General features: G+C 40.4%; 1 protein-coding gene across 1 annotated transcript in view; it reads left to right on the forward strand.

The window, feature by feature from the left end:
* The window catches only part of arsg (arylsulfatase G), a 61,302-nt gene that overhangs the window by 6,240 nt on the left and 29,223 nt on the right, over nt 1–25,839 (forward strand). The window contains exons 2-6 of the mRNA XM_043714831.1: nt 163–350; nt 8,164–8,211; nt 13,630–13,741; nt 17,929–18,066; nt 19,464–19,660. Of these exons, the coding sequence (XP_043570766.1) occupies nt 163–350; nt 8,164–8,211; nt 13,630–13,741; nt 17,929–18,066; nt 19,464–19,660 (683 nt within the window). The remainder of the gene's footprint in view (nt 1–162; nt 351–8,163; nt 8,212–13,629; nt 13,742–17,928; nt 18,067–19,463; nt 19,661–25,839) is intronic.

A 25,839-nucleotide genomic window follows, 5' to 3' on the forward strand; every position in this document is an offset into this window, starting at 1 on the left:
TGCCTGAACTGCTGTGCTTTTCCAGCACCTCTCTAATCTAGACTATGCCTTTATTATGCCTATAACTGACATCGTCAGCTATGAAATTATGCAGGTCAGCTTTCCAGCTTGCTACATTACAACATATTTGCAAAAATGTTCAGATTGGCTTTTCTGTTACAGATTTGAGGACTTCCATGCAGCTGCCTCTACTTGTTCCCCATCTCGGGCTTCTCTGCTGACAGGGCGCCTGGGGCTACGGAATGGCGTTACCCATAATTTTGCTATAAGCTCAGTCGCTGGCTTGCCGTTGAATGAAACCACACTGGCAGAAGTTCTAAAGGAAGCCAATTATTCGACAGCAGTAATTGGTATTTACAGTTTTAGTTCATATTTTTCTTTCCTATGTAATGGTTCCTCTGTTCTACTGTGCAACTGTAAGTGTCATCACACCAAGGAAATGCCATCTTGCCTTTGATCACAGCAGAAACAAAGACAAACGATTGGAAGAAAGAGACAAATGTCCCTTAGTTTTACTTTAGATTTAGACTATCGTCCTGATTTTTGTGATATCACAAATGTAAAAAGCAGTGAATGTTTAAAGAAGAAGAATGCAAGGATTCACTTTCATTTACATTGCTGTGAAAAACACTTTCTGTCCTTTAGTTTAGCATGTGAGATCTTTAAAATTAACCAGAAAGCACTGACTTCATTAGCTAACAATCAACAGTCCTCCCAGTAAGCCATCTCACACCTTTCTTCATCAGGAAGTGCAAAAGAATAATTACAGTTACTCCTGACTTTTAACACCTGTGTTTTCCTTATTTAGTCAACACTTGTTGAGTTGAGTAAGTCGATTATAAGCATGCACTCTTCACATTTGTGACTGTGACATTACACATGTCAATGTTGAATGCTTCCTTCTCTTTACCTGCAGTGTGTTTTGAAAGCATATTCAACAGTCATGCTATAAGGAAGTATCCAGCTGTTTAAAGTGCACTAATAAATAACCCACATTCTATTGAGATGATGTCAGTGTACAGAAGCTGACTCAGCATTTATTGGACTCTGTAGAACTCAGAGAGCTGCTACCAGCAAACATTGAGGGCTGAATTTTCCAAGACCCTGACCAATGTGGGAAATGGCAATTCAGTAAGGAAAATATGACAAGTATGGGGAAATTTAATTCCCAACGTTGACAAGAAATGCCAGATTCTGTAAGCAAGTGTAGAATGGCAAGTTGAAAATCTCGCAAGTGAGCAGTGAGAGGCCCATTTATATGCATATATATGCCATAATTAACTAATTTTGCTTCATTTATATGCAATTTTCTGTTCTCCCATGTACAAAGGAGAAACTAGACAGTGGGAATTCCCGGCATGAAAGTCAGAGCGAGTACCTTGCATTTCCAACTCGCCACTTGCCCTCTGGCTTTTATCTTGGACAATGGTCACCAGCATCTAGACAACATAGGTTGGCATTGGACATGTACCAACCTGACCACATCATCATGGTATATCTCTAACTCACTTTGAATACAATTCCCCAATTCAATGCTACACTTGGGGTCAACAGGAAACTTTCATTGTAATGCTATTGGCAGGGCACATTGTGCGGGCAAGCATCCACCTCATGGATTAGAGAAGATACCTCAAGGCTCCTTGCTTAAGCTCACTCACTTTGCACTTACTTAGATACCCACAGCATCTCAGCCCTGTCTTAGCGCAGGCTCAAAGCCAGACAGCTTGTCGTGGTTTTCAGCAGGAGAGGCAATGGTTTTCATATATTATTGATGGACTGTTAATCCAGAGACCCAACTAATGGTTCTGGGTGTAGTGATTGTAACAAGGTCAGCCAGATGGACCTCATGCCCATGAATCCATTGTTGGTTTTTTTGGAAAAACAAATCTGGTTCACTAATACACTTTACAGAATGAACTGCCATCCTTACCTGGCCTGGATTTATATGTCACTCCAGACCCACAGCAATGGGGTTGCCTCTTAACTGCAGTAAATGCTGGCTAAGCCAGTGTCACCCTCATCCCATGAATGAATAAAGAACAACAGTAATGAGTCAAAGGGGTGCACATGTTACTATATAGTAGCATGCAACAGCATTTTCCAGCAGTTTATGTGGTAAACACATTGCATATGCTTCAGCCAAATCATGATATCTCAAAGTCTAAGGGGAGTGTCCTCTCATCAGTAAGGAGGTCCCATCACAGGCAGTCAAGGCCAACTTCCTATCTAAGTGCAGAAACCTGGACACAGTTAGTCTGCCACTTGGGCTAGTCAAGATCAAGGGTTCTGTATCACTCCAGTCTGAGCTAAGGGGACATGGGCAAACCTGCGAGTCCAATGCAACTAGTCTGGGGATTCGCTGAGAACCAGATGGTGAGCTGCAGAGAGATCAGTCAGGGGCCCATTCATGCATCAATAGGGGTTGTCCATCCAAATCAGTCAGGGAGATGACCACAGGCCCAATGAAAGCTGAGGGGGATTATCAGGGACCATTGAGGTACTAGGGAAGCTGGGAAGGTCAATTGTAGGGATTAGTGGCAGCATGCTTGGATGCAGAGGGGCCAGTAATTATGAAGTGGGGCATAATATAGGGTGAAAGACCATAATGCATAGCTGGACATGGTTACTGTGGAGGGAGGGAGACATTCACATTCCTAACCACTTTGGTTTTGACAGAGGAACAGTTCCCTCCTTATGCAAATAGTAAATGCACAACAGAAAATAGAGTAGCTGTGAGCACACCCAGAGTGAGCAAGGTAAGTTTATTTTTTTCTGTCTGAGCATACAGCCTCTACTTGTAGGCGACATGATGCCCTTCAAAGAGGCAATTGCATTACTCAAACAGGTTGAAGAAATTTGTAATCATTGTATCCTGCATCTGGAAGGCATGCAGTATCCAATTGTGTGGGATATAGATCCTGCTCACCAGCAATTTCAATCAGTTATTTGTGTGAAGCAAAAATAATCACAAGTGATGTTAAAAATCTTATCTGTGGGCCAGCTTCACATAGATAATCCAAGATCACTTAGACTGTTCACTTCGATCTGTAAGTAGTTGTCATCATGCTGTTTTTCTTGGGTAATTTGGGGTTTGGGGGATAAGGAATCAGTAATCCCGCTGCACTTATGTTCTCCTATTGCATAGGAGGGCTTTTGCTGCATTCATTAGAATAAGGTCCCCTATTCAAAGGCCCATCCCCCTCCTTGTTGGAGTCCTCAATGTCCTACCATTTGGAGGACAATGTTAAATCATTATTCATATAATGCTGATGCTGATTGCTCATATTACTAAGAATCTGTTCTGTATCTAGTATTCCCCGCATAGATTCATTGGAACAGTAGAGGTCATCGTTGCTATGGCTACGGCGCTACGAACAAACATGCCAGCAAGCCCAGGACCAACAGCAGTCTCCAGCAGATGCTGAACAGCCTCCACATGAAGTGTCTGCAGCTGATGAACCCCTCAGGTTGTGGAGGTCAAACAAGAGGCCCAGAGTTTATTGCCCTTGAGGCCATTTCCTCCAGATGAGTGAGGCAAATTACTTTCACAGAATGAGAATACCCTGAGACACCATCACAGTACAATATCAACTGCTGCAGTTGGACCTGCAACTTGAAGTGATGGTTAGCCATCCTAATCTCGTAGCCATCAAGCTGACAACTCTACTAAATATTTACACTGGCTGCTTCCAAGGGTCCACTGGGGACCTATGAAGGATCTCTCAATCCTTAAACCATAAATGTATCAAGGCTGTTACCAATCAAATTACCAAAATAAACTCTGGGTGTGCTCACAGCTACTCTATTTTCTGTTGTGCATTTACTATTTGCATAAGGAGGGAAGGCATAGTGCCTGGCATAGTGAATCACTAACGCAGTCTGGTAATCAGTAATTACCAAAATAAACTGTGTCTCATTTCTCCATGACAAGGTCAGTGCTTCAGCCTGGGCTGGAGCCTTTGCCAACCGAACTGACTTCTCCCAGATGCAGGCGCTATATAAACTGTACACACATTGCGACGAGAACCCTATATCATAGCAGCAGATTTCATCAGTTAAAACCTGGTTCCATTCCATCAATGTACAAGTGATTTGTGATCATTGGTACTATAGCTTGGAAGTCCACATCAGGTACCCTAAGAGCTGACGTTATGCCGACATCCTTTCAAGGGCCAGATGCCTTTAAAAAGATGGTTACTGGGAGATGGGCAACTCTCTGCAACCATGGCATAGATACAAAGCATTCTTCAACCAGATCTGTTGAATAACAGATGATAGACCTGATGAAAATGAGGTTCCAATTTTTGGATCAGTTTGGTGAGGCCTTGCAATACGCTCCAGATAGAGTGTGCCACATAATCCTAGCATGATGTGCTCTGCACAATTGGAGCAGGCAAAGAGGGGATGTGATCAATTCTGAAGAGCCTTGAGAGTGGCAGCAGTCTTCTGAGGAGAAAGATGGGGACATTGAGCAGGAGAAACATCATCTTCGCTATGATAGAGTGATACAGCTGTGGGTACAACAAGTTAGACATGACTTAACTGACTCTCAGTTCCAATGGATAGGAACTGACACCAGTGATCTTTCATTGACTGTATATTTGTTGTTGCTCAAAAGGCGAAGGGTCTTGTTTATTAACAGAAGCAATTGCAGTTTTTATTGTTTGGTCTTTCTTTACGTTTTCTGTTGTTCAATAAATGTTGACGCTTTCATCCGTTTTAGGCTGTCCAACATATGATGCTCCCACATTGAACATGAGAAGATGTTGCATTGTGTTGTGCAGTAGGGAAAGAATAATACTCCCTTAGACTGTGTTCTAAGATAGGATGGTGCTGAGAATAGATAACTTGTGTCATTCTTGTAGCTAAAATTACAATGACGGATGTGTGGGCAGTTAACGGTGTAAATTAACAATACATTTCTGCATGTGAACTTGCATTTGTAATGCAGGGTCACTCATGTCACCTGTTTGCCCTTAGAAGCTTTTCTTTTCTACATCCCTTCCACTATTACATGCACTGTGCACAGCTGAGTTTTAGCTATCTGCTGGGGTCAGGAATCCCAGGAGGTCCAACAGTGATGAGCACTTCTGTCATTACTGAGCACCTGATCGAGCAAGCTGGGCACAATTGAGGCATGGTGCATACGTAATCAGACAAGCTGCAGAGAATTGCGTGAGAACTTGCTCGAGCTCATGAAGAGAACCTTCCATGAAACTCCCCAAAATAAACACTTTGCCAGTGTTTCAAAAACTTTGGCCTTGTGTCCTATCTACTTACTGGTCTTAGCAAATCTGACCTCTTTACTTTGACAGTTTTGGTGGCTGACCATAATTAACAAATTACTTATGCAAATAAGATTTATCAATATTCCCAAATTCCCAAAGTTGTTCACAACCATTCAAAAGGAATACACATTGCAATAATAACAGCAATATATACTTTAAATGCATCTCAAGGAATCCAAATGTTGAAATTAATTTATCTTCAAACATTCACAATTACAGATTGCCTGTTATAGAGAAATGTTTTACTTTCTCTAACCCAGAATCCCACTTGTAACATATGTTTAGCACCAGAATACAACACAGATCAAGTCTATCCGCCTGGCAGATTACATTTTCAACTCTCATTTATTGCTTTTACAGAGCTATCTTTGTTTTGAAATTTGAATTTTAGGAATCGGGTCACATGGTTTTCAAAATGCAAAGAGATAAACTTTTTATCAAGTGTCCCTGAATCCAGTTTGTTTACAGTAAGATAGTAGAGTATTTCATGTATTCCAAAGCACAAATTGTTTTAATTCTTAAGGACAACACAGTACCCTACTATATTGACTGTATGTTCATATCTTTTTGATTTTAGGGTAGGATTTGCATGGTGATGGTATTATGGAAGTAATTTAAAATCTCTATGATTGTCCTTGATATAATGTTTTGCTTAACATAGAACAATGTATAATCAATGTGCTCCTTCCCCTAGTTTTGTAGGGAAGAGTAGCAGAGTATGTCTGTGACTGGGTTTATCACTCTAATATGTAAAGTAAGTTCTCAGGGTTAGAGCCCTGCTTGTGAACCAGGGGAATGAGGAATCTTCACCCTGATCTTCAAACAAATTTCTTGTTGTGATTGATCGCCACCCTCATCCTTCGAAACTGTCTTGCTGAGTCTGACCCAACTTATTCTTCTTGACCTGCCAAAGCTCACGCAGTCTCACAATCTTTCCCAATTCATTATAAATTTGTACGTTTGTATGATCACCTGGACTAGTTTCAGTCACCTATGTGATTTGGATTTTTTCTCCTGTATCGGGCCTTGCATTAAAACACCTTGAGGAGATTATATGGTTGAAGAGTTGGAAATTCCTAGTCGAGATGCTGCAACTATTAGGAATGTGATGCAGATCTGGTGGGTAAGCTAGTCTGTTCCTGCCTGTCAATTTGTGTTAATTGGGGATACTAGCACATTGATAATTATGATGAAACAATGACAAAAGACTCAAAATACAAAGACCTTTTGTTCAGTGCTTCAGCAACAAAACTTCAAATCCCACATTTGGTGCTGGTGAAATTTAACTTTAATAAACCAGAAAAATGATTGTCACAGTGATGGCAGCAGTGTTATACAGTCACAAAGGAATGGCTATCAGAGTCCTCTTTGACTTTGGACCTCATGAAATCTCATAACATCAGGTCAATGTGGAAAAGGAAATCCTGCTAATTACTAATTCCCCTCAGCAATAATGTCACAACAGATAAGCTGGACAGGTCCTGAATGTCTTCCATAATGGGACTGCTCAGGGTGATACTAGTGGTTACATGGGTGAAATTGGTGGTTACATGGGTGAAAACCTATTTGGCCTTGCTCTCAGCAGTCTACCTGCCAGGGAGGTATCTACCCAGAAGGTATTGCTAGAAATGACCATTGCAGAGTTCATAAAGCCATGATGTCTAGGAGCAGAGTCTGTATGCCAGTAAGTGAGATTGTTGCGATCTGATAATGCTCAACCCAACTTTATTGTTTTTTCTCCCATAACCTTTGATTTGCTCATTGATTGAAAATCTATCTTACCTCAGCCTTGAATATACTTAATGATCCAGTTGCTACATCTTTCTGTAGTACAGAAGTCCACAGGTATACTACCCTTTGAGAGAAGAAATTCACCCTCAACTCTGACTTAACTTGGCAGCTGCTTGTTTGGAGCTTATACCCTCTGATCCCAGACTCTCCCACAAATGGGTAACTCCCTCTCTGCATCTACCTGGTCAAGCCTCCTATGAATCCTGTTAGCTTCAATGAGATTGGCTCTCATTGACCCAGTAACAGTGAAAGCAGTATAGTTCCATATCAGGATAATGGATGGCTTAGAGGGGAACTTGCAGGTTTGGATATCCCCGTGCATCTGCTACCTTTATTCTTCTAGGTGGTAGATGGGTTGCTGATCATATGGATTGAACAACTGGATGTTGAGTTTCTTAAATGTTAAATGATCTGCACTCATCCAGGCATGGAGGGAGAATTCCATTAGACATTTTATTTGTGCCATGTAGATGATGGACAAGCTTTTGGGATGCCTGGGCCTGTTGCAGAATTGCCAGCCTCTGACTTGCTGTTTTTGCTGTAGTACCAAATGCACCATGTAGCTGGTCAAGTTAAATTTCTGACCATCATTCTGAGATCTGTAACCAACCACCCCAACCTCACTCCTGGTTGATGATGTCAGGAGATTCAGCAATGGTAATGCCATTGGATGTCAAGAAGAGATAGTTAGCTTCTCTCTTGTTGGATATGCTTGGCATCAGTATTACAAATGTTATTTGCCGCCTATCGACTTAAGCCTGAATGCAGTCTCAGAGCTCTCGCAAAATGGAAATCAAGGGGAATCGGGGAAAAATTTGTACTTTTTTTAGCAATGGTTAACTAGCCTATATCCAATACAGAAAATATTGTCATGGAAAACAAGATTTAACCATAAAAATGTTCCATTGTACTTTGTTTTAATTAATGCTTTTGTCTGTACATATTTTGCAACAATAACTGGACATTATAGGTAATTAGTATTTGAAGAATATAAAGTTGATAAATTAAAATGTAGTTAAAATTAATATACTGGATTCGTAACTTGTAAATAAAACTTTCATGTACACTTTCCTCTTTTGCTCAGGTAAATGGCATCTTGGACATCATGGTTATTACCATCCAAATTTTCGTGGTAAGGAAACCTCTGTCAGGACTTGAGTACAAAGCTGAATTTTATTTAATTTTGTAAACCATATGTGATTTTGATGCTATATAATAAGTAATATATCTAGTTCTGGTCGACCTCTTGGGGAAGCATGTTATTAAATTGGAGACGGTTTAGAAAAGAGTTACATGGATGTTGCTAGGAATGAAGGGTTTGAGTTAAAAAGATAGGTTGGGACATTTTTCACTGAAGTGTAGGTGATTAAGGAGTTACCTTATAGAGTTTATAAAATCATTAGGGACATAGATAAGTTGAATAGCCAAAGTCTTTTCCCCAGAGTGGTGGAGTTCAAACTGAGAGGGCATATTTTTAAGGTGAGAGGATAAAGATTTTAAAATGACATGAAGTGCAACTTATTTTACACAGGGAATGATTAGTGTGTGGAATGAACTGCCAGAAAAAGTAATGGATGCAGGTACGGTTACAACATTTGTGGGCGGCACGGTGGCACAGTGGTTAGCACTGCTGCCTCACAGCGCCTGAGACCCGGGTTCAATTCTGATTAGTGTGTGGAATGAACTGCCAGAAAAAGTAATGGATGCAGGTACAGTTACAACATTTAAAAGACATTTGGATAAGTACAGGAATAGGAAGGTTTGGAGGGATTATGAGCCAAGCGCAGGCAGGTGGGACTAGTTTAGTTTGGGAACATGGTTGGCGTGGACTGGTTGGTCTGTTTCTATGTAATATAACTCTATGACTCTATAACAGATAAGTGAATTAATGTATTATGTTCAAGATTTGTGATACATAGCATTGAAGTTTTGCAGAAAATCTTCTTTTTGTTTGAAAAATAGATGATTAATTTCTAACCGGTTGCATTTCAACCACAAGCAACTATCTTCCATCACAAAATGGGAACTCAGCTTTTCCTAAGTGTTGCATAAGCAATAGAAAAATCTGCAATGTATAAAGATCATTGTATCTGTCACCATCAGCCATTAAGGGAATGTGCTGAGATACCAATTTGCATACAACACAAAAGAGAGTAGAACTCAGTGACAATATATTCAGAACAAGGAAGTTATTAATGACTGTGCCTGCTTTCAAATAGATTGCTTTTAAAATTCTTGGGATGTGGTGCTGACAAAGAGTGCACCTCCACGAAGTATGGAAAAGTTGAATCAAGTTTACAGTTAGGTTATTTAAATTCAATCTTGCTGTCTTATAGGAAGTCATGATGACTAATGAAAGCACTACATGGAGGACAGGAAGTGTGAATCTATTGCTTATTTAAGTAATGTTTCATGTGTAAAGTAGGCAACCGGCCACTAACATCCGGCAAAGTACTTGGAACTTGTATAAAACTTATATCGAGATTATGACTAATTCATCAATCTGTTGAATAAAGTCCTATACTCTTTTTAAATGAACAATGAAAATTTCATCCTTAATATTAGCAATTGCTCCCCTGAGCTTAGTAGTAAAAAGTTAGATTTTCCTTTAGAAAACTTCCTGTTTTTGAGTGATGTAGAGGTGATATGAGAAAAAGAAACAGGGCAGAGAGATGCAGCCAAATCTGCTGTGATAGTTAGACACCACAGTTTGTTGATACGATCCCATTATGACTCTGATTTGCTTGCTCAAAGATTTAAAATCACACTTGAATGAAATGAGAAGATTAAGGTATTCCTGCCTATGGATTACACTTGAAAAAACCATCATGCTGAACCTTGATGATGCACAAATGAGAAGAAATTGGAAAGGTGGCAGAAGGAGATTCTGCACAAATCCCTTCATAGCCTTCTCCTCCTTTCAGATCTTCCCCAAAATCTGCCTCATGTTGCAGTTTTTTTTTCCAGCTTTTGTTTAATCTAACCCACTGTTTTCTGTGGCAAGTAAAATTGGTTTGACATCAGTCTTTTCAGTATCTTGCTGTTGGAATTAGGTTAACATTTCCCCTTAGAAGACAAAAGGCATGATAACCAATTTTCCTAGGTACTGTTTTTTTTTAAATCATTTACCACCCCCATTATGGTTGGTGTAGCCTTCAGCTACGTCTGACCCATCTCTCACATTCTTCCCCTTACCTTCTCCTCCTTCCGAGAAACCAATGGGGATTCCCCTCGTCCTTATTTTTCATCCATCGGTGTCTACATTCAACAGATCATTTGCTGTCATTTCTGCCAACATTAGCTGATTGTCATCACCAAACACATCTTCCCTTCCCTTCCACTGTCAGCATTCTGCAGGGACCGTTTCCCTCTGCCGATCCACTCCTCCATCACTCCTAACACTTTCTTAGTCTTCCACAAGACCTTCCTATCCAACTAACTTGCCCATTCACTTCCTTCTTCCTGAAATCCAAGGATCCAGACACACCTTCCAGGTGAAGCAATGTTCCTCTGTATTTCTTCCAGTGTAGCTTACAGTCTGGTCTCCTTTACATTGGTAAGACCGAACACAGACTAGGTGACTACTTTGTGGAATACCCCCGCCTCTGTTTATAGGAATGACCCTGGTGTTCCAGTTGCTCATCATTTCAATAAACCGTGTTGCTGTCATGCTAACATTTCTGTCTGGACCCATGGAGAGGAATAATTGAAAAAAAACTACATAGTGTTATCAACAAGTTTCAACCCACCATCAAACTCACCATGGACTATTCTCTACTATCTATCTCATTCTTGGACACATGCATCTCCAATAAGGTTGGCACTTTAGCACCTCACTCTACCACAAACCCGCGGATAGCCTCACGATGCTACACTTCTCCAGCTTCCACTCAAAACATATTAAAACAGCCATCCCCTATAGACAAGTCCTACGCATACAAAGGATCTGTTCAGATGAGGAGGAACATGATGGGCACTTGGAAGTACTCAGGGATGCCCTCATAAGAACGGGGTACAATGCTCAACTCATCGACTGCTAGTTCCAAAGTGCCACAGCAAGGAACCGTAATGACCTCCTCAGGAGACAGACACAAGCTGCAACCGACAGGGTACCCTTCATTGTCCAGAACTTCCCAGGAGCCAAACAATTATGCCATGGTCTTCACAGCCTGCAACACATTATCAATGAAAATGAGCACCTTGCCAAGACCTTCCCACACCTCCACTTCTCTGCTTTAAATAACCACCAAACCTCAAACAGATCAGGAGCAAACTGCCTTGCTTTCAGGATGATACCGTACAACCTTGTCACGGTAGATGCCACAAGATGTGTCAGAATGTTGACACGGATACCACCATTACGTGTGGGGACATCTCCCACCATGTATGTGGTAGGTACTCACGCGACACAGCCAACATTGTCAATCTCATACACTGCAGGCAAGTATGCCCTGAGGCATAGTACATTGGCGAGACCAAGCAGAGGCTATGGCAACAGATGAATGGACACCGCACAACAATCAACTGACAGGAGTGTTCCCTCCCAGTCGGAGAACACTTCAACGGTCCGGGACATTCGTCCTCGGACCTTCGGGTGATCATCCTCCAAGGCGGACTTCGGGACAGGAAACAACAAAAAGTGGCCGAGCAAAGGCTGATAGCCAAGTTTGGTACCCATGGGGATGGCCTTAACCGGGACCTTGGGTTCATGTCACACTACAGGTGCACTACACACTACACTATTGCACTACACACAGATACAGACAGATGGACATACACAGATAGACAGACACCTACACACGCGTGTGATTGCGCATACACAAACACACACACGCAGACCCTCTCTCACACGCTTACACATACATTCCCACAATACATTCTCACAGACTTATACTACTTTTCACTCACATAAGCTCTCTCACAGACATTCATTACACCCAACCCCAAACACACACACACATACACCCACATGCACACCTACACATATAAGTTTGTGCGGTGAATTTGTACTTGCAGAATTTCATTTTACTTTGCTCAAACACTGCATGAATCCATGTAAGATTCTGTAAATCTTTTAGATTGGAATCAGTCTGACCATTGTGGCACAGACAACCTCACAGGAAACTCACCTTCAATATATTATCTGGGCCAACATGACACCCATTGTTAAAGTTCACTTGAGAATGTAACTTTTTTAAAAAAAAGGTTTTGTGATTCACATATGGAAGAACTGAAACCAACGTTATCATTCTAAAAAAACAGAGACTTAACAATCAATCCAGGTTTTTTTCAATATATAATTTCAGTTACATCACAGTGTAAACTTTTGCTATAAATTTTTTGTCTTACAATCTTATTCTCTACAACCACCTGATGAAGGAGCAGCGCTTTGAAAGCTAGTGCTTCCAACTAAACCTGTTGGACTATAACCTAGTGTTGTGTGATTTTTTACTTATTTCTGTCCCGGGCCTGTTGCAGTGTTCCAGTGAAGTACAATGTAAGCTCAAGGAACAACACCTCATTTTCTGTTTAGGTACTTTACAGCCTTGCGCTTCTAATATTGAATTCCATAACTTCAGAAACCATTATATCTATTCTCCATTTTTCTTACATTCCCTTCCCTCCTTCCTCCTTTCTTGTATCTTGTTTACTTTGCTGTTAGTATAGAGGATCGATTCCCTGCCTTTCACATCCTAATTTACACCCAGTTCACATCTCATTTTCTTTATCTCCACCATTAACAATCACTTTGTCATTTGCACTGGGCTTCTACCTCTCAAAAGTACAATGCAAAACATTTTCTAACACCTTTCAGTTCTGAAGAAGTCATAATGGACTTGAATCATTAATTCTGTTTCTCTGCCCACAGATGCCAACAGACCTGCTGAGTGTTTTCAAGCATTCTATGTGTTTGTTTGCAAGATATGTCATCTGGAGCATGGAGTTGACTTGTAACTAAAATCTTATCTGTAGTTCATTATTGACAGCCTTGATAATCCAAATTGACTTTGTGCTTATTCAGTTTATGACCGATAATCTTCCCATTGATAGTTTGTGTCTGTTAATTTCTGACAAAATAAAGTTAATCATGCCCAAAGGTTCCTTCTAGCATCTTGATCTTTGAGCCAATTACATCAATCCAAGGATATCAAAGTAAAATATGATGGGTCCTGGAAATCTGAAATAAAATAAATAAAAAGGATGAGGCAGTGGGGAACAAAACAAAAGAGAAATGTCTGAACCAAGGTCATTGACTAGAAATATGAAGATAGTTTTCCAAAGACATATTTGGGAAATGTGGTATCAGTGAAAAACTAGCAGTCTTAGACATCATCACTGTTGAAGCAGTATAAAGCAAGGTTAGTTTTAGATAAGGAGAAAGTGAGGACTGCAGATGCTGGAGATCAGAACTGAAAAATGTGTTGCTGGAAAAGCGCAGCAGGTCAGGCAGCATCAAAGGAGCAGGAGAATCGATGTTTCGGGCATAAGCCTTTCCAGCAACACATTTTCAGCTCTAGTCTTTAGATAACCCTGTTTTGGTTTGTTACAGGCTTTGACTACTATTTTGGAATACCTTACAGTAATGATATGGGTTGCACTGATGATCCTGGGTACAACATTCCTCCATGCCTACCTTGTCCAAGGGATTCTGATGTACAAAGGTAATGTAGTTAAAATATGGTTGTCTTAACGACAGCTCACTCTTTTATGCATGTTTTCTCAATTATGCCTGTTTTTCAATTCAAGAATGTTGTTGATCACCACTTGTCAGTTCAGTGTTATTAAAACTTAGGTTATGCTATGGAAAATACACATCTTTCTATGAGATGATCTCATTTAAACATGTAGGAGTCTTAAGGGGCTTGACAGGGTAAATGTTAAGAAGAGATTATCCCCCCATGGGAGAGTCACGGACCAGACGGCATAGTCTCAGTATAAAAAGGAATCAATTTAAGATTGAGATGAGGAGGAATTTCTTCTCTCAGACAATTGAGACTCTTTGGAACACCTTACCACAGAAAAGTGTAGGGGTGGGGGATGCAGAGTTCTTGTGTATATTTAAGGTTGAGACAAATACATTCTAGATCAGTAGGGGAATAAAGGGGCATGAAAGTGGATGTGAGGAATGTCAGATCAGTCATAGTCTTATTGAATGGCAGAGCTTGATCAAGAGCTGAATGGCCTACTCCTGTTCCTATTTCTCAAGTCTTATGATCTTCGGTAGAACTTAAAGTCGGGTCTCTGGCCCCAAGGTAAGGACTTAGCACAGCACTAGCTACAAATCACAACGACATGCAGGATGGTCATGAAAGGTGCTGTAAAAGGCAAGACTTTTATTTTTTATGGGTAGCTTCACAACTCTCTGACCTTTTTAATCACTTAATGTCTGGACAATTAGCATTAACTCCATCTAATTCTTCTTCACCAAAGAGGCTATGGCCATTTGTGTCTCTACTGATGCCCTGACTGAGTTCTGCTAACTGAGCAGATAATAAGCCATGAGCTGTAAAATTCTAATGAGACCTTTTAAATTGGATGGAGATTTTATTTCCATTATTTATCTTTCAAAGAATCTAGATAAACAGTAGTGAGTTAAATACTAAAGAAAACCCGAAAGAACTGCAGATGCTGGAAATCAGAAACAAAAACAGAAATCTCTGGAAAAGCTCAGCAGGCCTAGGTGCAGCTCTGCAGAGAAATCAGAGTAAACGTTTCAGGTCCAATGAGTGTGTTCTGAGGAAGGGTCACTGGACACAAACTGTTAACTCTGATTTCTCTCCACAGGTGCTGAGCTTTTCCAGAAATTTCTGTTTTTGTAATCAGCAGTGAGGTTTGAGACAAATTACAAGGCTATAATTCAGTTGAGTGATCTGCTGACATCAGAAGCTGTTAAACGGAGATTAAAGTGGTTTATAAGTGACCATTTACTAAGCTTTTGATAGGGCCAACATTTGTTATAAGTACTTTTCTTCTAGGTTGTGTTCTTCAGTAACAAGGATTGTACATGTAAAATATTACAGCAGTGGTGTAGGGGAAGTTCTGAAGAAATTAACCCCCAGTTTGATAAAATAACATAGAAGGAACTACATTTGGTAGCCCTGGAATCTTAATTGCAGAGAGCATGATGCTTAGTTAATCTCTGTCCATTGACTGCCATGCAAGCAGCATGCCAACTTCATGCAGCCTTCTGTTCTGAATACTGCCAATGTTCAGCCAGTGCAAACCACACTGTTGGTTGGTTGGGACTGGAACAGGGAGAAAGTGAGGACTGCAGATGCTGGAGATCAGAGCTGAAAATGTGTTCCTGAAGAAGGGCTCATGCCCGAAACGTCGATTCTCCTGCTCCTTGGATACTGGAACAGGGAGCCAGTATTAGGTGTGGCTAGCACCAATTTAAGTTACTCTGCAGTGTTTTAAGCTAGCCTGCATCCAGCCGGCAGGTCAGAGACTGGGAATTCGGCAATGAGTAACTCACCTCCTAACTCCTCTCAGCCTCTCCAACATCTACAGGTACAAGTCCGGAGAGTGATGAAATACTCTCCACTAACCCTGGATGAGTGCAACTCGCACAACACTCAAGAAGCTTACTGCAATCTAAGAGAAAACAGCTTGTTTAATTAACAGCTTAAACGTTCACTGCCTTCTTGTGCAGTCATGAAATGGAGGTGCCGGTGTTGGACTGGGGTGGATAAAGTTAAAAATTGCACAACACCACGTTATGGTCCAACAGGTTTATTTGGAAGTACAAGCTTTTGGAGCACTGCTCTTTTGTCAGGGTAGCTAGTGGACCACCTGACGAAGCACTAGCTACCCGATGAAGGAGCTGTGTTCCAAAAGCTTGTACTTCCAAATAGACCTGTTGGACTATAACCTGGTGTTGTGCAATTTTTAACTTCCTGCACAGTGGCAACAGTGTATACTGTCATCAAACTGTATTTGGCCACTCACCAGCGTTCCTTAAACAGCATCTTCCAAACCTGTAGCCTCTACAACCTAGAGGGACAAAGATAGCAGAACATCACCACTTGCAGATTCACCACCATGACAGTCTGAACTTGGGTCTATAAAGCAAACCTTCACTGTTGCTGGGACAAAACCTGGATCTCCCTAAAGCACTTTGGGATGTGTTTACATCAGATGGGCTTCACACTTTAAAGGTCCACAATGGATTGGATAATAAATGCTGACTTTGCCAGCAGCGCATATCTTTATTTTCATTCATTGAATGTAAGAGGACAGTATTGGGTTGAAAAGAGGAGGGAAAATAGTGATTGAAATTAAAATATAGATACAAATGTTCAAATCAGAAATTCTCAAGAACCTGGGTTAGAGGTACACAGTGTCTCAGAGGAGCTGAAGGAAATTACAAAGATAGGAAGGAATGAAGTTAGAGGGACTAAAAATATTAAAATCCTCAAGCAGGATTTTAAAATTGAGGCATTTGTTTCTCAGTGTAAATCAATGAGCACGGTGGTAATGTTTGAATGTGTCATGATGTAAGTTAGGAATAAGCAGCAGAGATTATGATGTCCTTAAACTTACCAAACTTAGATGATGGGAGGCTCATCAGAATTTCATTAAAGAAAACAAATCTAGAGGTAAAAAACAATCATTCAAGTAATAGTTTCAGTGGCAAATGAGTTAAGGTAGGGGGTGGAGTTGGCAAACATTACACAGCCAAAAGTAAGTGGACTTCGTGATGGTATGCATATATGGTTGAGAGCTCAGGTTATGAATTGTCTGGGTCAGCAAAAAGCAAATTGCCTGGGAGTGAGTTGGGGCCTGATTTTATCATAAGATGGATCTTCGGTGATTTAAAATCTCATCTTGGAGTCAGTGGCTTGTGACAGTAGCTTAAGACAATAGCTTAAATCTTTGAAATATTTTGTTGGAGGAAATCTTGCTCGTCCTGTAGTGCTAGATGTCTGACAAACAACCTGACAATCTCTTTTGGCAATTGCTTACTAATGAGTATGATTGTCTATCTAGAAAACTCCATGGCACTGATCATGGGTTCTTGCATGGCTGAAGAACTTGATCCTAGTGCCATATCTCCAACCACACATTTGGTAAGCATTTCTGGGACATGGAGTTGGTTCTTGAACTAGAGATCATTGGCATTCCTTTCTCTACTTTCTTTTCTGAAATTCCCCTTGCCAGGGAATCTAGAATTAATGGCATGATCAAGAGGTAAAGGTAGGTGTAATCACCCTGATGTGAAGATGCTCTGCTTCTTGAAGATGACACCAAGCAGCAGTATGGAGATGTGAACTAGGAGAATGATAAATCTTCAGAGGACACTAGAGATAGCTGTGAGATTAGGAAGAGAAGCCACTGCAGTAAATTCTCTGTGACTTTGATTTGAAAGATAAGAATAACAGAACTCACTGCAGGCCTGTCCAGCCGAGGGACAGTGGAGAGGCATTTGAGGAAGAGAGCATGGTCTACTCTGCTAAAGACTGTAGACAGGTCAAGAAAGAGGAAGAGGGATAGTTTGCCTTTATCACAGTTATATAGAATAGGATTTGTGACTTTAAAACCTGCTTCAGTTCTGTGGTGGAGCAGAAACCTGGTTAGAGGGATTCACATGTAGAGTTCTGGAAAATATGGACAGGGATTTTGGATGTAATATTAGATTCAAGGATGTTAGAGACAGACGTTCAAGATTGTGACATACGTATATCTTATGTATGTCAGCGAAAGGTGTAATCCTTCTTAAAACAGCATTTTGAAAATATTGCTTGGAACTGGTCAGAATTTATATGGTAAAGGTCTTTTGAATTTCAAATCTTTTTGAATATCTTAACTGACACCAAGACTAAGCCATCATTTTTTGCTTTCTGTCTAGCTGTGGACGCAACACGTGTATTACAGATGTAGCAGTGCCACTCCTTGAAAACCAAAGGATAATAGAACAACCAGTCAATCTCAGCAGCCTGGCAGAGAGATATGCAGAGAAAGCTGTACGATTCATCCAGAAAGCAAGGTGAGTGGAAGTCTGATGTTTATTGAGGTACGGGAAAGGTAATGTTTAATGCTGTAATTCACTGAAAATAATCTACCCTCAAGTAAATCATCACCTATAGTTGCTGTGGTTTGATACAATGAAAATAAAAGTCACAAAACTACCTAGTGTAATCTCCGGTCATGACGGTACTGATATGCTACAAGTATATGTCGTTCAGTACACAGCATGCTGCTGTGATTATCTTGAACCAGGCACTGCATCCTCTTTATCAATGGTTGAACACCAGGTTCACGTCAGATGTCTACCTATTAGGACAGAGGTGATAAGTAATACAAGAAACTAGGGAACATGACAGTGCACGTGTTAGATCACAAGTTGATCACAAATTTGATCACAGAATCTGTCTTCCTTGCAAAACCTATTTTTTTAAATATATTTTGCTCAAGAGTTTATTTACTTCCTGCCCCAGGAATAGGCTGCCCCAGGCTCCCTTATAACCCAACCAAGTAATTGCTTTTGTCCACTCTGTTTTAACACAGGGACATTGCATAAATGGGGAACAGAGACAACAGAGCTAAAACTGAATCTTCCCTGCCTGATCCATGCTTGTCAGGGCACTGATGCTTTTTATATATGCTATCCCTGAACATGGTTTTTGGTTTAGAATCTAGCAATGCCAAACACTGTGACATTAACTATTCTGTGCAGAATTTAAGGGAGGATTGATCTCAATACATTATTAACGTGCAAAACCAAGGTTATATAAAGCTTTGCAATGTAAGTTTTTTTTCACATATTCTTCATTAATAATTAAATCCAGTTTTAAAGCCGTGACCCCTGAGGGAAATGAGAACTTGGAAAAGAATGGATTATGGACACTGCTGAGTGAAATATCACTTCTATTTTCCTGAGTGATTTGTTTCTCATTCTCCATTTTCAATGGAGTAACAGGAGAGGGAACCTTTACTAATCAAAAGATTGCTGAGGAGAATTATGGTGTTTGAAGTTTGGTATTTTTCTGTATATCTCAGCGCATGACTGGATTACATAAACATGTTTTGAGCTACAACATGTAGCATATATACAGCATATATCTCCCAGATTTAAAATGAGTTGTTTTATTTCTGTTTTATGCCAAAGAAGCAGTTTGAGGCTTCCCCAGTCTCACTGATGTTAAGCATGACTGGAATTGTGTCCATTAAAAGGTATCAGAGGTTCTTATACCATCAGTTAGATCTTAATTTGACCTGATCTTTGTAAAGTAAAGAAGCTGATCTGAACATTGAGTAAACTTTCTGTGTTATCAGATGCTTACATCATCAAGGTCTTATTTGCCACATTATCAGATTACACTTTTTAAAAGCAATCTTCATTATCTCCTGATCCTGTTGACTTTCCTGTTCTGTTTCTCTCAGGGAGAGTTTACATCCATTCTTCTTGTACTTTGCCCCGGCCCACATGCATGTTCCTTTACAGTATAATTCTCGATTTGCTAACACTTCCAAACGTGGGCCATATGGAGACAGTCTACGAGAGTTGGACCATGTCATTGGGCGGATACTGGAAGCAGTTAATACAGATTTTCGCAAAAACACACTTGTGTGGTTTGCTGGTATGTTCTTACAGTTCTGTTACTTTGAAATCATGTCAGTAGTAGTCAATGAGGTTGATGTTGGAATTGTTTCCACTGAAGATACAGCATAGCATTTCTCTATTCTTTCTGATAAGCCCTAGGTCATTCCTCAGTAGGGTGGGAATGTTGGTGGTCTGCTTCACCTGTCTACATTATACTCTAACTATTTATTATAAAAGCTGCCCTCCATTTTTTTCTGAGGTACTTTTCAGTAAAATGCACGCACTCAGCATCTCCAACAGCTTTACTGGAGAATGCATAGCAGTTCATTTCCAGATTACATTCTTGGCATGCTCACTCTGTTCGTTCATTCTGTACCAGAAGCATACAAATTGGATTAAATTAAACCTGACTTATTGTCCATTTTCAATTTATGTCTCTTCGTGGTATAAACATGAAAATTAAATTTAAAAATCACCTTGAATTGAACAACTCTAAAGCCTGCATCAATCACTCTTACCCAACTTTGTAAAAGCAAAATACTGCAAATGTTGGAAATTTGAGATAAGGACATTAAGTGCTGGAAATGCTCAGCAGGTCTGACAGCAGCTGTGGAGAGACAAAGAGAGTTAATGGTTCAGGATAAGGATCTTCACCATAATCAATCTTATTTGATTTAATCTTGAATCTTGGAGCTGAATAACTATAGCTGAAAAATGTGTTGCTGGAACAGCGCAGCAGGTCAGGCAGCATCCAAGGAGCAGGAGAAATCGACGTTTCGGGCATAAGCCCTTCTTCAGGAATGAGGCTGGTGTGCCAAGCAGGCTAAGATAAAAGGTAGGGAGGAAGGACTTGGGGGAGGGGCGTTGAAAATGCGATAGGTGGAAGGAGGTTAAGGTGAGGGTGATAGGCCGGAGAGGGGGTGGGGGCGGAGAGGTTGGGAAGAAGATTGCAGGTCAAGATGGCGGTGCTGAGACCGAGGGTTGGTACTGAGATAAGGTGGGGGGAGGAGAAATGAGGAAGCTGGAGAAGTCTGCATTCATCCCTTGTGGTTGGAGGGTTCCTAGATAGAAGATGAGGCGCTCTTCCTCCAGGCGTCGTGTTGCCATGGTCTGGCGATGGAGGAGGCCAAGGACCTGCATGTCCTTAGCGGAGTGGGAGGAGGAGTTAAAGTGTTCAGTCACGGGGCGGTTGGGTTGATTGGTGCGGGTGTTCCAGAGGTGTTCTCTGAAACGTTCCGCAAGTAGGCAGCATGCCTCCGCAATGTAGAGGAGACCACAACGGGTGCAGCGGATGCAGTAAATGATGTGGGGTGCAGGTGAGTTTATGACGGATATGGAAGGATCCCTTGGGGCCTTGGCTGAATAAATATCCTAGCTGAATAACTATAGCCACTTTCATAATTAGGCAATGATGACTTTTTTTAATATAACATAGAAACATTTGTAATGCTTTTCAGATGTCGAATACTTTAATATTGCAATTAAATTGAACATGTTTCTAATATTAGGCTTAGCTTTGAATCCCTTCTACCACAAAATGAAATAACTTCTCAAGGAAAAGTTATCTGAAACTTGGGGAGAAATTCAAAAAGTCCAGTGAGTTGCAGAACCAGCTTTTTGAATAGAGATGATCCCACAAAAAGTAAATTTTGTACAATAGCTGGTTAATAAAGCAAGCCATGGCCCATGATTTGGATACTACTTTCTCAAAAAGCCAATACTGCTGGACCACTGGTTCCTACAACCAGTGGTGTCCTGTTTAATGAAGAAAACACAGAATTTATGGCTAACTAAAGGAGATTAAAATCAGATCTTGATAACTTCAGGTCAACAGCCCTAACATCAGTTGTGTCAAAGCTCATGGACTTCGAGTGAACAAGAATCTGTTGCAACATCCCAATCACAATAACCCATTGTCTGTTCATTAGTTTATCTTCTAGTAAATTACTTTACTTCTTTGTGTTCTAGTTCTCCAGTCCAAATACAAATGATTATCATTGTCCATCACCAAATTGGAACAATGCCTCTCAGCAATCACTAAGCCTTTCTGGTCTTTACTTTTCAACCTTGTTTACATCCTGTCTTTGGTCCTTGGCTGTTTAGTTAATTTTCTGACTGAAATGAATAGGATAGTCCAACTCTATTAAGTTGGCTAATTAGAGATACTGAGATACCATAGCACAGAATGAGACATTCAGCCCACTAAGTCTATGATGACTCTCTGTAGGACAGCCCAATGGTCTTATTCCTGGATCTATCCCTGAAAGTGCCTTTCTCTCAGATGCCCATCCAAATTCTTTCAGAAATCGTTGAAAGGCAGATTATTATTTGAATAGTGATAGATTGGGAAAGGGGGAGATGCAACGAGACTTGGGTGTCATTATTACACCAACCGCTGAAAGTAAGTATGCAGATGCAGCAGGCAGTGAAGAGGGTATTTGGTATGTTGGTCTTCAAAGCTGAATGATTTGAAAACAAGGAGCAGGGATTTCATGCTGCAGATATACAGGGCCTTGGTGAGACCATACCTGGAGTATTATGTGCAGATTTTGTCTCCTTATCTGAAGAAGGATGTTTTGGCTATACAATGGAAGTTTACCAGACTGATTCCTGGGATGACACATGAGGAGACACTGGATGGTTTCAGACTATATTTACTGGAGTTTAGAAGAATGAAGGAGGATATTGTAGAAACCTATAAAAGTCTAACAGGACTTCACAAGTTAAAGGCAGGAAGAATGTTCCCAATGATTCTGGAGGCCAGAGCCAGGGGTCACAGTCTGAGGATATGGAGTAGGCCATTACGACTGTGATGAGGAGAATTTTTTTCACCCAGAGAGTGGTGAGCTTGCGGAGTTCTCTGGCACAGAAAGCGGTTGATACCAAATCGTGAAATGTTTTCAAGAGGAGTTAGATAACATTCTTGGGACTAAAGGAATCACAGGGTCTGGGGAGAAAGCGGAAATAGGGTACCGAGTTAGATGATCAACCATGATAATATTGAATGGCAGAGTAGGCTTGTAGGGCTGAATAGCGTAATCTTCCTCCCGTTTTCTGTGTTTCTATTCATCATCTCTGTTTGCCCCACCATCACAGGCAACAAGCTCCAGGTCATTCCACTTCCTGTATTAAAAAGAGTTCTTTCCCATATCCCTTGCCCCTCATCCCTAAAACCTTAAAGATCTAGCCCCATTCATATCAAATGATGAGAACAGCTTTTCTTTGTCTAACTTGTCATAATCTGATACATTTCTGCCAAATCTCCCCCAGTCTCCTCTGCTCCAAAGTGCCACTGCTTCTCCAAATTAACTGCATCACTAAAACACATAATCTTATTTGCTAAATATCCCCTGCACTCTGTTACAACCAATAGGTTCCCCTCTTTCAATCCTCTTCATTTGACAGTGATTTTATGTTCTTCTTAGCAGGAGAATGCTTTTCTTTCTAATAAGAATGCGGTTACCAAATGTCTGTTGTATCAGTAAGGGGTCAATTACAATTTTTTCTTGAGTGAAGGAAGGAACAATTTTATTACAGAAAAATAATAGAGATGTGGCATCAAGCACTCATTGACACAGGTACAAACTTAAAAGATTATGGTGTTCGATATGACAGGAGGATGAAAGGAATAGACATTTTACAGTCCTTGAGGTATACATTTTTAAGCAGAGACCACGATTGTTTAATTGATGTCTTGTATCGTCGGCAGAAGGAATCACTTCAGTTGTATGTCGGGTTCTCTTTCTTCTGATGTTCCTTTTAACCAGCTTTGTTAACAGACAGATTTCCTTCTAGAGAGGCTGAGCAAGAACACTTTCTCCAACTTGTTCCAGCGCTGCCAAAAGCAGTCCCTGAACTAAGTTTGTGAAAACTAATATTTGATTAAATTAGTTCCAAATTTGTTAATTCCAGGCAATGCCTTCCACCCTCAATATGTGAAACTTCTCATTCAGGTGTAAATCAAACCACAAAATCAGTGTTTATTTCACGCTTAACTAAGTGAACTAGTTTCAGTGTCTTTTGATAAAAATACTGATTTCAGTTCAGATGATTTAATTTAATCCATGTTAGTTTCACACAGGTTGGTTAATCTCTGTGGTCAGTAGAATGCTATGGTCATTTTAAGTAAGTGTTTTTCTTTTACAAACCTATTTCAGTCCATGGGGATCCCAGGAATTAAAATCAGATGATGCAATTTGAAAAATCAATAATCCAACATTTTCATTATTGTGCCAACACACTCAGGGCCCTTTCTATCATTCCTAAAATGCTGGATTCAATACCCCGATTTCATAACATCTTACTTATGGCAACACCTTCAATAAATTCTGTTTCTGGTTTCTGTGGAAAGTGCAAATATTTAATTATTATAAAAGAATGTGTGTTAAAAATCACACAACAATACCACACAGGAACTCACTCGACATGTTCTTGGTCATTAATCACGGGAAAAGTTTAGGTCATAATTTTTGTGAATTCCAAAACTTTACATTTATTGATGAAAAAGGATACATTTTGTCAAAACTTGCATTCACCAAGGCATACATGAGAAAACCATTATAAATGGAACTGTGCTTCATTCTGTGTGAACTGAACATTAGTTGGAAAATGGACTCTGTTTGGTAGAAGCATTACAATGAAGAATTCACTAGTCAGATAGTTTGTGACAGTTAACTGCCAAGTTTTGTTTAAATTTAAACTAGGTAAGTGGCTTTGATTGGTCAATGCATTGCCCTTTGGAATGAACCAGAGAATGGCCATTTCCCCTTTTATTAAGTTGAATCTGTCTCCAAAGAACAGAACCTTGTATGTTAATATTAGTAGCTTCTAGTATGCACAAATATATTAATGCGAGCATGGTTGACAATGTTAAATTGGTTGTCAGCATAATTCTTAGTATGCTTAGCAAATGTTGTTCAATGTGGAATCGCATTTAATATTGGATGTTGATTTCTGAGTTTTGCAAAATGGTTGGATAAGGTCTGATATGATCCACCAGTCTTTGGGCCAAGTGACTTACATGCCTAGCATCATCCCACCACTGAGGTTCACTGAAACACATTGCTCATTTGTGCAATAGGCTGAACATCTTCCTGGTTTGACAGCACACCTCATTTGTGGGAAAATATCACTCATGTTGTTATGGCATAGGAGCAGTGTGAAACAGCCATTGTCTCTTGCTCAGATTTTTGACATGGCTTTCCCTTCCAGGGTAATCTGGTTTTCCTTGTTGTATAATCTGCCAGGATGTTCTCTCTCACAAACCTATCTCTATTGATTAATGTTCATGTTTTCATATCTACAGTTCTATGTACTAGAGAATTGGCTTTTTTGGGTGACCCCAAGTTGTTTGCTCACCATGCAAACTGATGCTGGAATAAGATGTATCAAAATTTTTCTACAAAAATGTGAGAGCCCTGTATATTGCACAAACTCACAAATTTTCTGTCTTGAAAAATATCCAAGTCTATCTCAGATTACCCTTTTCTCATAAATATAAAATATTATCTCACCCTGTACATTGATAAGTGCATGCTTCCAAAGAGCTTTTACAGCAATGCTGTTTGCTTAGTATTTATTTAATATTTACTGAATACTTAGTATTAAAGTATCAAGCAAGTGCTAATGAAGTATTATGGATAATATGGTATTTCATCAAGACGCATTATGTACAAGAATGATATAGAGTCATAGAGATGTACAACATGGAAACAGACTCTTCGATCCAACCTGTCCATGCCGAGCAGATATCCCAACCCAATCTAGTCCCACCCTGCCAGCACCCGGCCCATATCCCTCCAAACCCTTCCTATTCATGCACCCTCCAAATGCCTCTTAAATGTTGCAATTGTACCGGCCTCCACCACTTCCTCTGGCAGCTCATTCCACACGTACCACCCTCTGTGTGAAAAAGTTGCCCCTTCGGTCTCTTTTATAGCTTTCATCTCTCACCTTAAACCTATGCCCGCTAATTCTGGACTCCCCGACCCCAGAGAAAAGACTTTGCCTATTTACCCGGTCCATGCCCCTCATAATTTTGTAAACCTCTATAAGGTCACCCCTCAGCCCCAGGGAAAACAGCCCCAGCCTGTTCAGCCTCTCCCTATAGCTCAAATCCTCCAACCTTGGCAACATCCTCAACATCCTTTTCTGAACCCTTTCAAATTTCACAACATCTTTCCAATAGGAAGGAGACCAGAATTGCATGCAATATTC

Source organism: Chiloscyllium plagiosum, chromosome 24 (genome assembly GCF_004010195.1).
Source record: "Chiloscyllium plagiosum isolate BGI_BamShark_2017 chromosome 24, ASM401019v2, whole genome shotgun sequence".
In the NCBI taxonomy this organism is placed as follows: domain Eukaryota; kingdom Metazoa; phylum Chordata; class Chondrichthyes; order Orectolobiformes; family Hemiscylliidae; genus Chiloscyllium; species Chiloscyllium plagiosum.